This window comes from Pseudorca crassidens, chromosome 3 (assembly GCF_039906515.1).
Source record: "Pseudorca crassidens isolate mPseCra1 chromosome 3, mPseCra1.hap1, whole genome shotgun sequence".
In the NCBI taxonomy this organism is placed as follows: Eukaryota; Metazoa; Chordata; class Mammalia; order Artiodactyla; family Delphinidae; genus Pseudorca; species Pseudorca crassidens.
The window spans coordinates 161109455-161126110 of record NC_090298.1 but is presented as its reverse complement, the minus strand read 5'-3'; the positions used below and the strand labels follow the sequence as shown (position 1 = coordinate 161126110).

At 61.2% G+C, this 16656-nt stretch overlaps 1 protein-coding gene across 2 annotated transcripts; it reads left to right on the top strand.

Annotated features, from left to right (window-relative positions):
• The first annotated feature begins 5942 nt into the window (after positions 1-5942).
• CRLF1 (cytokine receptor like factor 1) lies at positions 5943-16446 on the top strand. Of its 2 annotated transcripts, none has more exons than XM_067733284.1 (9): positions 5943-6175; positions 10790-11071; positions 11408-11537; positions 11705-11874; positions 12891-13048; positions 13183-13351; positions 15278-15465; positions 15574-15621; positions 16120-16446. In XM_067733284.1, the coding sequence occupies exons 1-9, from the start codon at positions 6064-6066 to the stop codon at positions 16138-16140; spliced, it is 1278 nt and encodes a 425-aa protein (XP_067589385.1). In that variant the 5' UTR covers positions 5943-6063; the 3' UTR covers positions 16141-16446. The 2 variants fall into 2 exon arrangements, with proteins under 2 accessions (XP_067589385.1, XP_067589386.1); XM_067733285.1 differs by having other exon boundaries at positions 5944-6175; positions 15579-15621.
• Positions 16447-16656: the final 210 nt, after the last annotated feature.

The window sequence follows — 16656 nt, the reverse complement described above, 5'->3', positions numbered from 1 at the left end:
AGGAAGGCCTCCCGGATAGGCAACGTTGGAGCTGGCCACGCGAGGAGGCCGAAGGAACAGCGAGGGCCCTGAGGAGGGGATGAGCTTGTTGGAAAAGGAAGTAGGAGGGCGGTGGTCGTGGCTGGAACCCAGCCAGAGAGTGGAGATGGAGGGTCGTGAGTGTCGCAGAGCTGTGTTAGAGAAGGCCTTCTGAAGGTCTGTGTCATCATCTACTTTGGTACCCAAGTCAGAGATCCGGTAACGTGTGCAGTTTGCCTCCTTTAGGAAGCCCTCCCAGACCCTCCAGGGCTCCCCCAGCCTCTCCTCCCTCTGACCCAGCCCTGATCTACAAACCTTGGGGATCTGGTCCCTGCTCTCCCAGACTAGGGGCCCCTCGGCCTGGGGCTGAGAGGGAGGCGGCACAGAGATGTTGATAGGGGCGATGGGGTGCTGCTAAAATTTCTAATTCTCATGGGAAAACTTGGGACAAGCAGGAACATTTCTGACTTCCATCGCACTCCAAGGTGACAAGAGCGTAGCCCCATGAATCTTGGGTTAGGAGGTCCCCCTAGCTTCCTCTCCGGCAGGCATGGGAGTGAGGGTTCCCCTCTAAGCCTGAGACCTTGCAAAAATGACACCCTCCCTCTCTCTGGCGTGCCCCGCGCAGGTGTCTGCCGCCTGCGCATCTTCCATCCACCCTCTGCCTCAGCAGACAGGGCGGCAGCCACTCGGGGTCGGCGTGTCAGAGGGCGCCGTAGGTTCCGGCCGAGGAGGAGGGGACTGAGGGGGTGATGGCTGGCAAGCCCCCTCCCCCGGCCGGCCGCCGCCCTTTCATCTCCGCGCCTCGACCAGCCCCCACATGGCTTAATCAGGCGCGGCTGTGCCTGGCGGACCCTGAACATCTGGATCCCCGCGCGGCCCTCCCCCGTCCCGCCCCTCCCGGGCTAGGCTGCCGCGACCCTGCGGCTAGGGCCTCCAGCCTGCGGTTTGCGCGAGAGCCAGGGAACCCCGCATCTAACCCACCGCGCGCCAGGCCTGCGCCTTGGGAAACAGCCATTGGTTATGACCAATACTGTTCCCCGTTTCACAGGTTGGGAAACCTAGTCCCCAGGACCCCTCCGCAGAGCCAGGTTTCAAGCCCACACATGTCAATTCCAGAGCCCAGCGCGCTGAAGCCGTCCACAATTACTGTTCTTCATTCATTCCAAACAAAACACTTCCCAAGTATTTTCTTGTAACAACCTATAAGGAAGAACTGGCAGCGTTGTCCAAGTTACAGCTGAGGAAATTGAGGATCAGGGTGGCAAAGAGGGTCGGCCCGGGTGACAAGCGAGGGAAGCCAAGGGAGGTGGGCAGACCCCTGCCAAGACTAGGAGGTGGGGAGTCAGGGGAATCGGGCTTAAGAGGCGTCTCTTAAACCACAACAGGAAGTAAGGAGACCCGCGCCTTTTTAAAAGCGGAAGGGGAAACTGAGGCTGGAGGAGTTGGGACGCTGGCCTAGGTCGCTGGAGAGGAGTGAGAGGGTTTGATTGCCTCCCACTCACCCCCTTTTCCGCTGCAAGAGGCCGCCTGGGGCGGGAGCGGAAGGAGGACTTGACCCCGGCCCCCCAGGTGAGCCCCCGCGCCCCTCCTGCCGTTCCCGAGGGAGCAGGTCCAGGTGAGGGGCAGGCGGGCCGGCGGGCGGCCGGGGTCGGGTTTCAGGAAATCCGCCGACATTCCTTCGGGGCTTAAGAGGGAAAGTTGACTCGGCACCGCCCCTCGCCCCCCCCCACTTCCTACCCCCCGGGGCGGCAGGCGGTGGGGGGGGGGGCGGGGGGAGGGCGCTGCGGCCGGCCTGGGCGTGAATCAGAGGCGGGCCGGGAGTCCGGGAAGCGGCAGCCGAGGTCAGGGCGGGCATCGGACAAGCGCCCTTTATCCCTTGCCGCCCTCGCCACGACCCTGCTGACCCCCACCCCCAAGCCGGGTACAGCCTGGGGAGCGGGCACGGCTCCCTGGCGCCGGCGGCTTGCAGACAGTGGGTGGGGGGAGGGGAAGGGACACAACTGTCACCCCCAACATAGCTGGTGCCTCCTGGAACCCAGACGTCCTAGGTTCTCCAGGGTGCGGAGAGGCAGGGAACCCAGGCCTCCGAGGCCCGGTAAACACTGGCCCTGACCTAGACACAGGCAGCTCTTCACTCCTGAGATCTCACCTCCAATGCCTATGGGGGCTGGATTTTTTTTAAGTATAGACTGCACAAAGCTTGGGACCCAGGCAACCCAGCTCCCCAGGCTGAACCTCCAGGGTGGAAATGATAAAGCCCCGCCTTCTCTTGCACACATGTCCTGAACCTAGGTTCTGCTGTCCCAAGCCCACGTCCAGGCGAGCCCCTCACTGTCCCTGCTTCCTGGGCACACTGGCCTGGAACACAAGGCAGCTAATCCCATACTGAGGGGTCTCAACATGGGAGAGGCAGCTCTGTGCCCTCCTCACTCCCAATGGGACCCTGAAGGGGCTGTTACCACTGCCTCTCCCTGGGGCCCCCTCAGTGCCCTGGAATTATGCAGGGAGCTGGGCTGGAGGCTCTCCCCCAAGGTAATCCTTAGGTGCAAAGACTGAGGAGCCCCTCCCTCATGTGGGGCCCTCCCTCCATCTGCCACCTCAGTACATTCCCAGCCACCTTCAAGGACTTGGGTCAATATTTGTCAGAAGTTCCATCAACGCTCATTCCCCTTCCTGCACAAAGAGGTGGTGGGACTGATGAGGAAGGGGTTAAGCCACCTGGAGAACCAAGGGCAGGGAAGGGTGCACCTAGAGGCCAAATCACTTTCCTCAAAGTCAAAGGTTTGAGGTAAAGGTCACCCAGAGGGCAGAGGGTATGCTCCAAGGAGGGGCTGGGTGAACAACCCATACCCTTCTACAGGTAAGGATCAGAGAGGGGTGGCTACCAGGTTGGGTCACACAGCAAGTCCAGGGCCTGGCTGGGATCCCAGACAGCATGATTCACTGGGACTGAACTTTCTTGCTACTCTGAGGCACTGAGAATTCTCCATCCTTTCATTTTGCAAATGTTCACTGAGCTCTTCTCCTGTGGCCCTCACTGGGCCCAGCATGAGGTCCTAATGGCTCTCAGGGTGCTCACAGTCTGAAGAAAATATCTCAAGAGAAAGATGATGTTCGAAGAACTGTGTTACAAAGATAATTTAAAAAGGAGAAGGGGATGGAGGGTGCCTGGGAAGGTTGGGGGACCCCTCCGAGAATACTTGACATGTGACCTGACGGAAGAGAAGGTGCTAACTGGGGGGAGATCTGGGGGAACTGCATTCCTGCAGGGGGAAAAGCAAATGTACAAAGACCCCCTGATAATAAACAAGCCTATGTGTTTGGGAGAAACGGGTGCAGCAGCTGGAGTGGAGTGAGGGAGAGGAAGAGAGAGGATGAGAAGAGAGGAGAAAAGGAGGGGGGAGAGGGTGGCAGGGCAAAAAAGACCTGCTTTGCTTCTTGTAAAAACTCCTTCTGGGGCTTCCCTGGTGGCGCAGTGGTTGAGAGTCCGCCTGCCGATGCAGGGGACACGGGTTCATGCCCCAATCCAGGAAGATCCCACATGCCGCGGAGCCGCTGGGCCCGTGAGCCATGGCCGCTAAGCCTGCGCGTCTGGAGCCTGTGCTCCGCAACGGGAGAGACCACAACAGTGAGAGGCCCGCGTACCGCAAAAAGAAAGAAAGAAAGAAAGAAAAAGCTCCTTCTGCCTGCTGTACAGACGAGGGCAAGAGGATTTACCCAGGAAGCCTAGGAGGAGGCTGGGCGGCATCCCAGACGGAGATGGTGGGGCCTGGAGCCGGATGGGGTGGAGGAAAGGGGTCCGAATCTCAGAATGGGGATGTGTTTTGGAATCAGCCAACAGGATTTGCTGATGGATTGGACGTAGGGGATGAGCGAAGGAGAGAGCTGTCACGCGCACCTCCAGGTCTCTGGCCCGAGCATCTGGGTGGATGGGGGAGCCTTTTCCCGAGACTGGGGAATGACTGGGGAGGAGCAGAGACTGGGGAGGAAAATAATCAAGATTTTGCTCCAGAAGCCTGAAGTCCTCCAGGAGGGAGTCAAACGTTGCAGGACAGAGGTTGTGGGGGAGGGGGTGGTATATATCCTGGAAACACAATTCCAGCCAAGAACTGCCACCTCCACTTAACTCTCTGGACCACCTGGCAGGTGGGACTATGGCCCCATTTTTCAGAGGTGACAAACTGAGGCTCCAAAAGAATGTGCCCCCGGTGCCAGACACTATGCTAAGTGTCTAGACCGTGGAGCCTTCTGCTACGTTGCAACTTCCCACAGAAACCCTTAGGCTGGCTAGGAGTCACCCACTGCGCTGAAGAGGAAACTGAGGCAGAGAGGCCTGGTGTGCCCCAGTAAACGACAGTGCAGTATGCCAGGGCTTTACTCTCTCCTTCACAAACCCATCCAGCGTCCAGATGGGGGACTAGAGGGGCGCACCCTGGACTCCATCCTTTAATCCTCTTTTCTGACAGTCTGAGGTCTGAGTTGGGGACCCAAGTAGCAGGGGTGGAGGGCAGCCGTGAGCAAACGAGATGGGAACTCCTGAGCCCTCCTCAGACACTTTTACCCGCTTGGCTCGTTAGGGACCAAGACGGAGGGTCCAGATCTCTAAGGGAACCCCTGGAAAGGGGAGTTAGAGCCCTTCCCCTCTGAGGGCACGCGGCTGGGGGCAGGGCTGCGACTCTAACAGCCCGGCTGAAGGCGGCCCCGGAACTCTCATTTCAGGCTCCCCCTCCACCGGGGCCTTGGAGGTCAGGAGCCCTTTTATCGTGGGCGCCCGAATCGGGTGGGGACTAAGAGGAGGGGGGTGAGGCGCCCGGGCCTGGAGGGGTCCCGAAACCCAAGCAGTGGCCAAAAATAATAACACGGAGAAGGATCCCTACGCAAAAAAAAAGAAGACAAACTATGCGTCGCTCGGGGCAGCCGGCGTTACCTGGAGTCGGCGGGCGGCGGCCGCCCGAGCGATTAGTCACTGCGTGGCGCACCCCACCCGCGGGCCGCTGAGCGGATTTTTCGGTGGGGGGGGGTGTCAGCGAGTCGGGGGGCGCCTCCTTACCGCTCTCCTCCTGGGAATCTGTCCTGCCCCGCAAACGGGACCCGCGCAAGCCCCCGTCCCCTTTCCCACGGGGGCCCATTTCTCCCAGCCTCCCCACGCGGGAACTGCCTACTGAGGCCCCCGGGTGCCCCCAAAGAACCTCAGCTTGGTGCCGCTCGAGGGGGACAGCTGAGCCAGGGTTAGGTCCAGGGAGGCTGTGCCTTGCGGCTTTTTCTCCGTCTTCCCTCCAGCAAAGCCTGGGGCCGAGGCTTCGCGCGCTGGAGGACCAGAAGAGGCGGGATGAAGTGGGAGGGGGAGCGCTGGGCCAAAACCGGTGGGACCCGCGCGCCGATGGCGTGGGGCGGGAGGGAGGGCGACTTTTAGGCCCCTGGGGAGGAAGGGGGGCTGGAGATGGGAGCAGGCGGGGCTCAGGGACCGCTCAGTGGGGGGCGGGGCCAGAGTTCGGGTGGGGGCCGAGACAGAGGATGGGGGGAAGGAGCGGGCGAGGGCTGGGGGCCTCAGGGGACGCCGAAGGGGCACATGGCTGAGAGCAGGGTGCAGGGAAGTGGGCGAGGGTATGGAAACCCGACTGGGGGCTCCAGGTCCCAGATTCGGGGTAGGCAGCCTGGAGCTCGCGAGGTTGGAAAAGGAGGTCCCAGGTCGGTAAGGGTAGAGTGGGGGGTTTGGGGCCGCGGGAAAGGGCGCGTGCGGTGCGCGGCAGGGCGGAGGCCGGACGGGTGGGGCCCGCGGTGCCCGCGGGCTGGCGGGCGGCGGGGAGGCCGGTGCGGGGCCCGCCGCTCGCCCCCCCCCGGGGGCCGGGCCGGGGGCGGGGCCGGGCGGGGCCAGCGGCGCATTAGCGCCTTGTCAATTCGGTTGCTCAGACTTGCTCTGGCCTCCGCGCCCGCGCTCAGCGACGTGCGGGCTACTTGGCCCGCGCCCCGCCTGCGCCCCGAGTCCCTCGCCGCCGCCGCTGCAGCCGCCGCCCGCCGCGCGCCCCCGGCAGCGCCGGCCCCATGCCCGCCGGCCGCCCGGGCCCCGCCGCCCAATCCGCGCGGCGGCCGCCGCCGCTGCTGCCCCTACTGCTGCTCTGCGTCCTCGGGGCGCCGCAAGCGGGATCAGGAGCCGGTGAGTAGCCGGCGCCGTGCTCCCCTCTTCCCGCCTGGGCCGAGAGCGTGCGCCCCGGGGGCAGCCGCGGGGGGAGGGGGCGCGGGCGCCACCTGGACGGCCCGGGAACAAAGGAAGGCGCCCCCTGCGCGGCCCTCGGGGCATCCTCACCTGTGGGGCGCACGGCGCCGAAGTCCCCTGGCCCGAGGGTCCGGCTTCCGCTGCCGAGGCCTTTTTACCTGGGCTCTCCTCTGGAGGACGCCCGAGTCGGCCCAGGGGGGTCGAGGGGCCGCGCGGCCTGGGACCCTCTGCACTCCAGGACGCGGTGGGCGCACGCGATAGCGTCTGCTGACTCGGAGACGCGGGGACCGCGGGTCACCGCTCTTGGGCGGCGGCGCACGCGGTAGGCGCGCTGGGTGCCGGCCCTGAGCGGGGCCCCCCCGGGTGGAGGGATGAGCCCCGTGAGGAAGGCGGGGCGGGAGGGGGCCGCTCTGGCCGCCTGGCGCGCGGCCCGGGGTCCCCGGGGACGCGCCTCTCCGCGGGCCGGCGCCGCCGCCCTCCCCCTGCGGGACCCCGCGCGCGGGGGTCCATGGAGTCCTCTCCACTGGCGGCGCTCAGAACTGTTCCCGGCCACGCTGCGCCGGGCTAGGAGAATCCAGCGAGAGAAATCTTTGTGAGAGAGTGGGTGAAAGTGAGAGGGAGCGGGACCCAGCGAGTCCGGGCACCGCAGGCCCAGCCGTTGTGGGGGGGAGCAGCCACCGGGAGCCCACAGCCCCCGCAGGCCGAGACCCCCGCCCTGCTGGGAGCGCCTGGCCTCCGGTACTCTCCGGTCCCCCACCCAATGCACACCCCCGCCAGGACACGGTCTCCACATCCAGACCCACTCTGGGACACACCCAGAGACACACAAAGACTCACACTGGCTTGTGGCCCGTCACCCTCGCCCTCAGATGTGCACACACTGCATCCCAGATGCACATTCGCACACCATCGGGGCGCACACACACATTCCATCCCTGACACACACACATTCATGGTCACACTCTTTCCGAGGGAGAGGCAACACAGGGCATGCACGCAGGCACAACCTGCCCTGGATGTTCGCAGTCACTCCACACACCCCATCCAGGCACACAAGTCGACCCGGGTCGGCAAACACTGCACCCCAGGTGGGCCTACATTGCGCAGAGCGGTTTGCAGGCTCCCTGCGGTGCTCTTTCAGAAAGAGCAGGGTCCAGTGTCCTGGAGGTACTTGCTGAAAGCCTAACATGCCCAAGGCTCCTGGGCAGATGAGGGGCTGTCCCAGGCCCTTCTGGGCTTCCTGATAGCTCTGCCAGGCAGTGGGCAGCACCTGTGATGCCACCTTTAGTGGCAGGCTTTGTTTCCCAGCCAGCAGAGCAGCAGGCAAAGGTGGTGGTGGTGGAAGGATTGTTGTGCGTGTGTTTTTTCCTTTAAGGGGGAAGAAATTAAAGATTCTCACACCTCGGCAATATGTTTCTACTTATGGTGTGGTGTGTCTTAGCACCTGACCAGCAGGCGGGTGGGTCGTAAAGCGTCTGCAGGTACCAGCGGGACAGGAGATGGGGACCCCCATGGGGACCCCGGATGGAGGCCACCCTCCTGCCTTGCTTGCAGAGAATCTCACACTTTTCCCTTTTAAAACACATGGTGTTCCTTTTTAATAACGGCAGTGGCTCCAGATTGGGAAGGGGGAGAGAAAAGACTTTTAAAGGCCCCAGCTCTGCGGGAAAGGCGGGGAGGCAGGGAGCAGGGGAGGGGGGCTGTCCAAAAGCCTAGCCCAGGGATCTGCTTAAGGGAGGCTTCTAGGAAGCCCCCCAAACCAGGCCAAGGGCCCTCCCAACCTCAGTGGGCTGTCCCCAGCTGCTTTGCCTGGGCTGGAATGTGTGCATCCTGGTCCCAAATGCCTTGGCCCATTGTTTGGGGAGGCCTGGAGGGAGTGCACCAGCCAGCCAGGGACCCCAGAGCTGGGAGGGGCCCTAATTCCAACAGTTGCTAGGCACTGCAGTGTGCTGGGCCCTCTGGACATGGTGAGCTCATCTCATTCATCTCCCCAGCAGGTAGAACGTATTTTCCTCCCATTTTACGGAGGAGGAAACTGAGAACAGGGGATGGGAAGCCAATTGCCCAGGTGCCCCAGCCGAGATGGGCACCCACATCCCAGGAGGAGAAGGTCTCCCTGTGACCTTTCCTGCTGGAGCTTGGGGTGCGGGACTGGCCTGTCCAGGCCCGCCTGGCCTTGCCCTCTTGCCCTGTCCCCCGCCCAGCCCTGGGAGGGCAGCTGCAGCTGCTGGCAGGCAGGCCACACCAGCCCAGGCCAGGCTGGTGTGGCAGAGGGGCAGTGCCACAGCCAGCCAGGACCCCCCTGAGAGCCCCCTTCCTGGCCTGGCCGTGGGGGTGAGTGGGGGACAGGAGGGCTGTGACCCACCCCTGGCAGTTTGAGAATGGGCCTGGGGTCCGGGCAGGCCTGGCCGTGCCTCCCACCCTGCTGGGGGGGGGCCCAGGCAGGAAGCGGTGGGTGGGCCGGGGCAGAGACGCTGGCACGCCCGAGTTCATGCTGAAGGAATTCCGAATTAGCGGGCGGCTGGCTGCCTGGGACCTCCGGGGCGGCCCCCTGGCCCCCCGCCCCCCAGCCGCCCCCGCCTCCTCGGCTCTGGCCGGCACAGCCGGCTCCTTCGCACGGACGCTGAGACCTCCGGCGAGCCCTGGGCCAAGCCCCAAACGCAACTGCGATCCCAGGCTCCAGCAAGACATGGCCCTCAAGCCAAGTTTGCCCCGGAAAATCGTCAGGGCTGGCCCCGGGAACTGTGTCCACCCCATCTCGCCCATTTGGGGCAGTGAGAGCCAGCACAGGGCAGCCGCTGGCATTTAGGGGCCTCCCAGGGAAACCAGGATCACCCTGTCCTTGGCTGCCAGGGAAGCTGGGCTGCCCCTGCCTCTCTGCCCCCCTGCAGTCCCTTCTTACAGCTGCCCGGTGATCCTTTTAAAATATAAATCCCTTCCTTGCTCAGAACCCTGGAATAACTCCTCCCTGCAGGTCTGGCCCCCTGCTAACCTCCCAGACCTCATTTCCTACCACCCCTGCCCCCCCAGTATCTTTGCACTTGCCGCTCCCACTGCCTAGACACTCTCTTTTGTATATTTTCATGGCTACTTCTTTCACTTTATTCACATCTCAGCTCAAATGCCACCTCCCCAGACAGGCCTCTTGGGCCATTTAGCTGCCACCCCTGATTCGTGCTTTATTTTCTCCCTTACTTGTTCTCCTAGACATTTATTTGTTCTTTTTCTTACTGCTCCCTTGGATTCAAGGCCCAAAAGGGCATGAATTTTGGGTATCTTGGTCACCATTGTGCCCTCAGGTCCTGGCACACTGTAGGTGCTCCTTGAATGAATGAATGAACGAATGAGTGAATGAGTCCTCACTACTACTCTGGGTGGAGGGAGAGGCCCCTTCCCAAAGTCTCAGAGAAGTAAAAGAACTGGGTTAACCTCCAGAGTGACCTGGGGGCATTCGAATCCAGCTCAGCCTGGCTTAAAGATCCCACAAGGTTGTCCTTAAGACAATATTTTCACTCTTCTCGAACAATCTCATGTGGCTGATACCATGATGCCTACTTCCCAGGTGGGGAGACTGAGACTCAGAGGGGCATCAGGGGCTTGAACTGTGCATCCCCTCCCCCTCTTCTGTGCCTTGGTTTCCCCTCGGATAAAAACAGCTCTCTCTTAAGTTCTAATCTTTGGACTAGAAGGCTTCTCCAGTGGAAGGCAGGAGGAAAGGCATCAACCACGGCACCCCAGAGGCCCCTGTGCCCAGCACCCAATTCACACACAACCCAGTTTAGGAAGTCACTTCCCATCTGATCTTCCCAATGGCCCTGAGGACCGTGAGTTTTCTTGTTCCCATTTTGCAGATTAGGAAAACTGAATCGAGGGAAAGCATGATGATGGCAAGTCCCTTTGGATGGGGGTGGGGAGCCTAGAGCTTGCCACGATCACTTTCCATTCCAGCGGCAGCGCAGAGACTGACAAATATAGGTTTAAATAGTGTGCCCTTCTTCTATTTGGTGACCTTAGGCAAAGGACTCGATCTCTCAGAGCCTTGTTTTTTTTTTTCATCCATAAAATGAGCAGGATTCTAGTAGGGGTCAGGGCACCCCTTTTTAGAAGTGCCTTCCTCCCCACAGAGACACATGTGTGAGGTTCTGGGGGTAGAAGAGAAAGAACACACAATCTGTTACTTCTAATTGTCAAAAATAAAATGAAAAAAAAAAAGCAGAGTGTGGTGGTTGTCAGAAGTATGTGCAAAGCAAGAGGTACTTGGATCTGAGTGAGGTTTGTAACCACTCAGAAAGCCCTGAGCAAGTCAGTGAGGAAGTGCTTTGGGAGGACCTGAGTTGTGGAATCAGACAGTCCTGAGGCTGAATCTTGGCTTTACCACCAACCTTGGGTTTGTCACTTGACCTAATAGAGCCTCAGTTTCCTTCTCTGTAAAATGGGGACAATCATATAAAGCTCCTTTGCAGGACTACCGTGAGTCTTGGAGGACCTAGGATGGTGGGGGATGCTCAGGGCAGCTCCATCCCAGGCCTGACAGGTGCTCCTCTCTGACCCCAGACACGGCTGTGATCAGTCCCCAGGACCCCACGCTCCTCATCGGCTCCTCCCTGCAGGCCACGTGCTCAGTGCACGGGGACCCACCAGGGGCCACCGCCGAGGGCCTCTACTGGACCCTCAACGGGCACCGCCTGCCCCCTGAGCTGTCCCGAATGCTCAACGCCTCCACTCTAGCCCTTGCCCTGGCCAACCTCAACGGATCCAGGCAGCAGTCGGGGGACAACCTCGTGTGCCATGCCCGTGACGGCAGCATCCTTGCCGGCTCCTGCCTCTATGTTGGCCGTAAGTGGGCCCCCAGGACACCTAGGGGTAGCTCTTGGGGGCAACATCTCCCTCTGGAGAGGGGCATGAATCATGGGTCCTCTGGTCTGGGGCTGAACAATGGGTATACTGGCATAAGTTGAGAGGTACAGGCCACTAGGGTGGGAATGAGAACCTGGAGACCACCCCCCCACAAGACCATCCTCAAGAGAGCCATGCAGGCGGTCCTGCCAACATCCGCTCTGTCCATCCTCCTTCCGCTCCAAGGTGGGGGCCCCAGCTGGCAGCCAGCAACTCCCCCTTCCACCTGTCCACGGCCCATCCAGACCCTCAGCCCCTGCACCCCCCCTTCCCCAGTTCCCCCAGAGAAACCCTTCAACATCAGCTGTTGGTCCAAGAACATGAAGGACCTGACATGCCGCTGGACGCCGGGGGCCCATGGGGAAACCTTCCTCCACACCAACTACTCCCTCAAGTACAAGCTGAGGTTGGTGGTGGCCCTCGGGTGACATGTGTTCCAACCTGGCTGTGTGGCCTTGGCCAAGCCTTTCCTCTCGGAGCTCTGGTGTCCTCTCTGCACTCCGGGGCTGCTGGGGGGAGGTTTGGGGGCCCAAAGGGACCCTCACATGTCCTCCTCCCCTCCTGCCCCTGCAGGTGGTATGGGCAGGACAACACATGTGAGGAATACCACACGGTGGGACCTCACTCTTGCCACATCCCCAAGGACCTGGCTCTCTTCACACCCTATGAGATCTGGGTGGAGGCCACCAACCGGCTGGGCTCGGCCCGCTCTGATGTGCTGACACTGGACATCCTGGATGTGGGTGAGCCCTACCCCCCCTGCAAGGCCAGCCTGGCCCACCTGGGATCCACCCCGTCCCCCTCGGCCCCCACCAGCCCAGCCACACTGCAGCTCAGCTGAGGTCTGCACTGCTGGTTGGGTTGGGGAGAAGCTAGGCATCCACCCGTCCGTCCCCAGCCCCCTGAAGCAGCCAGGATACCCCTACTCTGTGGAGAACACCTGGCCTGGCTGCCTCCCCCTCGACAGCCCAGGTGTGCTGAGAGGGGCCCCCCGGGGAGCTGGGAGGGGGGCGCCCAGGTCTGGAGGCGCCCCAGGAAGCAGCAGCCTGTAGCTGGGGGGGGGGCGTGCAGGCGGGAGGCAGGAAATGGATGATCTGCGAGCAGAATTGGGCCTAATCTAATTAGGGTGTTTCTCAGCCCCAAGCAGGCCTGTGCCTTAACCCTTTCGGCCCCTCACCAAGGCCTCAGGGGAAGAGGTCAGCCCTCCCTGCTGCCCAAAGGGCTCCCAGAAGGTTCCTCAGAAGTGTTGCAGTGACTCCGTCCTCCTGCTTCTCACTTTGCTTCCTTAAGTCCTGAAGCTGCAGTGGGCATGTTCTAAGCCTCAGTTGTCCCTTTGCACCGAGCAAAGCCGTCACGTTGAGGACCTTTGTGAAGTTGGAAAGAGCAGGAGGTGGTCAGTGGGGAGGTCGGGGGAGCTTCCCAGGAGTCTGGCAGCCCGAGGGCTCCCTGGTCTCCTGGGCATAATAATAATAATATCATCATGCAGGCAGTGTCTGCTTTTTACATAGTTCCCTGAAGATAGGATTATGTTTCTCCTGTCACAGATAATAATGGTGATAACAGCTAACATTAATTGAGTGCTTCTAGGTGCTGAGTGTTTCCTGAATATTATCTAATGTAATCCACCCGTCCTGAAGGGGGGAGAGGGGAGAACGGAGGCAGGTGCCATCTAAGCCACGTTCCCTGGTATTTGGACCCAGACAGGGACCAGCCAGGTCCAAAGAGAGCCCGGTGCCTAAGCCCCGCCCCGCCCCCCTAGTGACCACCGACCCCCCGCCAGAAGTGCACGTGAGCCGCGTAGGGGGCCTGGAGGACCAGCTGAGCGTGCGCTGGGTTTCACCGCCTGCCCTCAAGGACTTCCTCTTCCAAGCCAAGTACCAGATCCGCTACCGAGTGGAGGACAGCGTGGATTGGAAGGTGCCCGCACCCACCCCCCAGTTCCGCTCCTCCCTCCTCCTCTCGCCCCTCCCCACCCCAAGCTGCCCCTGCCTCTGACCCTGCCCTTGCCGCCCAGGTGGCGGACGACCTCTGACCCTGCGCTTTCTGCCCAGGTGGTGGACGACGTGAGCAACCAGACCTCCTGCCGCCTGGCGGGCCTTAAGCCAGGCACCGTCTACTTCGTGCAAGTGCGCTGCAACCCCTTTGGCATCTATGGCTCCAAGAAGGCAGGGATCTGGAGCGAATGGAGCCACCCCACGGCTGCCTCCACCCCCCGAAGTGGTGAGCACCCCAACAGGGCTGGGTGGTCCTGGGACCAGCCCCAAACCAGTCTGGGCCTCTGTTTCCTTGTTTCCTTCAAGAGAGCAGAGGTCTCAAACTCTTGGCCCCAGGGGCCAATTGTGGCCCTTGGATCTATTTTCTTGGCCTGTCATTTGGGAAAAAAAAGTTTGACCTACTGGCAGACTTTTAAAAACAATAAGTTTGAACACAAATATCCTAGATTCCCTAGAAAAATTGTCTAGAAAATGTAATAGGACACAGCCAGAGTTACTCCACAGCCCCCATCAGCAGAGGCTGCCCCTTAAGTCAGGGCCTTTACTCTTTCAGTTGCGCCATCCCCACCTGGCCTGTTTCACCCACATGTACCCCTTCCCCAGCCCCTAAGGGCAAGTAAGTTTGAGACCCCTGCTTCTAAGACGATGGGCTGCCAACTCTCCCTATGACCGGCTTTGATTTCCCCTTCTGTTAAAGGTAGCGGGATGGGATGATCAGGGGCTGGGTCTGATTTCCTTTGCGGTCGGGCCGTGGCGGGTGGGGGGGGGGGGCGTATCTAAGCCCATGGACCTCCCTTCTCTCCTTTGTGAAATGGTATGAAATCTTATTTGGTACGTCTGGCCTCAGCTTCCCTATCTGGAAAGTGGGGATGATAATCATGCCTGCCTCAGGCTACTGTGAGGGTTAGATGAGAGATAACCCATGGAAAGTGCTCTCATGGTGGGTGCCACCCAAGCGTTTGCAAGTGATAGTTACTGAGACTCCCATCCCCTGCTCCCCCAGTGGTTTCACCTAAGGGAGAGCCCCTTTTCTGAGATGAGGACACCAAGGCCCCAAGGTCACACAGGGATCTGAACTCAGTTCCCTTGAAGTCCTGGCTCATGCTCCTGGGGTGATGGGGAAACCAAGGCCCAGAGAGGATCCCAGAGTCAGGGAGTGGCAGAGCAGGGCTCCAGCCAGTTCCCCAGACCCCATCCCGGGCCCCTCCAGGTTCGGCGGTGGGCGGGAACTAGCACAGCTGGGAGGGGCCTGGGCCTTGGCCCCTGCTCGTGCCCAGCACCTGTGATTCTTGCACGTGAGCCAGCAGGCGGCTGTGTCCGCTGGGGAGGCTGGGGAGGCCAGGGGAAGCCGGCAGGGGCGGTGGGGGCCGGGGCTGTGCCAGGGCCTGTCAGCGGGTCCCCAGCGTTATTTATGACGTGAGGCCGATGTCCTTATCCGCCAGCCTGCTCAGGGCTGGCTGCGGCCAGCGACTGGACCGACAGGCCGGCCTCCCACCTGGCCCTCCTGGCCCACTCCCCATCCAACAGGCTGTACTCTCAGGCCTGTCCTGGGGGCTTGCCCCTCCCCCTCAGAGCCACCTCGAATTCTCTGTCTCCCTTCATCTCTCTGTCACTCACTCTCTTTCCCTGTTTCTATCTTTCTGCCTTTCTTGGTTTCTGCGTCCCTACACCCCCAGTGTCTCTGTCCCTCCCTGCTCTGGCTCTCCATCTCTCGAGCCTCTGCATCTCCTTGGCTGTCTCTCATTGCTTTCTCTCTCCCTCTATCTGTCTCTCCTTGCCTCCATCGCTCAGTCTCTGTCTCTCTCTCTCCAGCTCTTTCTCATCAGCGTCTCTTCCTTCCTCTGCCCCCTGCTCTGTCTGCTTCTCATCCCTTTGGCCCTGGCCTCTCTCTCCTCCCCCCGCCCCCTTCCACTCACACCTGGCTCAGGCCACGGGAATCGGGTTCCTAGAGGGGATGTGGAGGAGGAGCCCCTTCCTTCCCCTGCCCCCTATCTCCTTGGGGGCGCAGCTGGGCTGCAGTGCAGGGCTGGGCCGTGGGGAGGATCGGGTCCCGTAGAAACAGGGTGGGAGGTGCCCTAAGGGAACATCCCTCTCCTGCCCGCGCGCGCCCTCTGCCGGGCGCGCCCTGACGCTGCCTCTCCGCCCCCATTAGAGCGCCCGGGCCCGGGCGGCGGGGCGTGCGAGCCGCGGGGCGGCGAGCCGAGCTCGGGGCCGGTGCGGCGCGAGCTCAAGCAGTTTCTGGGCTGGCTCAAGAAGCACGCGTACTGCTCGAACCTCAGCTTCCGCCTCTATGACCAGTGGCGAGCCTGGATGCAGAAGTCACATAAGACCCGCAACCAGGTAGGAAGGAGGGACGCCCGGGCGAGAGGTGGAGGGGTGGGGCCAGGGGGGTAAACGGGCTGGGGAGGTAGGTCCTCAGCCCTCAGACACTGCCTCCTTCCTTCCAAGCACAGGACGAGGGGATCCTGTCCTCGGGCAGACGGGGCGCGGCGAGAGGTAAGGGGGGCCCAGGTGGGTGGGCAGGCAGGGAGACAAGGGCCCCTCCTGGTGGCCGTAGGCCACGGGACCTCCACCCTCAGCCCTAGTTACTGAGGTGCAATCCCTTCCTCCATCTCTCTTATCAGCATTTACGTTAACACCTCCTGTGTGCCTGCCCCTGTAGCCCTTAGTCTAGTAAGAGCATCCAGACCCCTTTAAAATGTCCAGAGGGGAATGTCATCCTCAGGGATGAATGCACATAACCACCCGGTAGCATTATATGAGCGCCTACTGCATACCGGCCCCGTGCCAAGTACATTACCTGCAGGACACCCCATGGAATAGGTATTACTTTTCAGAGGGGAAAACCGGTGCCTAGAGAGGGGCAATAGCCTACCCAAGGTCACCCAGCTGAAAGTGGTGGGACCAGGACCTGAAATGGGGTCTCCTCATTTGCTCTGTGCTCCTGGCCCCTCCCAGGCTCCTTGCTAAGCCTGGCTTCCCCTCTGCCTGCAGGTCCTGCCAGATAAGCTCTAGAGGCTGGGGCTGCCTTCCCTGCTGCATGGAGACCCAGGGGCCACCCCCAGACTGGGGGCCACCTCTGTACCCTCACCTCAGGGTGCCCCAGCCCTCTCGGCAGCAGCTGGGGTGAGCACTCTGAGCTCCGAGGGCCACAACAGCTCTGGCCTCCACGTGAGGTGCACCCCAGTGCGGGGAATGTGTGTGAGGGGGGCTGAGCTTCCCAGAACGCCTGCCAGGGCTGGGGGTGAAAAAGGGTCATTACTCCTCCCTACCCAGGACCACTCCAAAGAGTCTTTTTAAATAAACAAACTATTTAGGTGCCCTGACTGTGAAGGTGAGTTTGGGGCTAGAGTGGCCTAGGGTGGGGGCTGACGAGGAATCCTGATGACCTTTTGGGATGGGAATCTTGACCTCCCAGAATCTAACTCTCTCCATGATCTGAAATATCTGGTTTCAAACTCCTTGGAGAGTGTGATTCAAAACACCAGAGTTTTTACACTCATGGAGTGGGGGAATCTTGCACCTGCCATC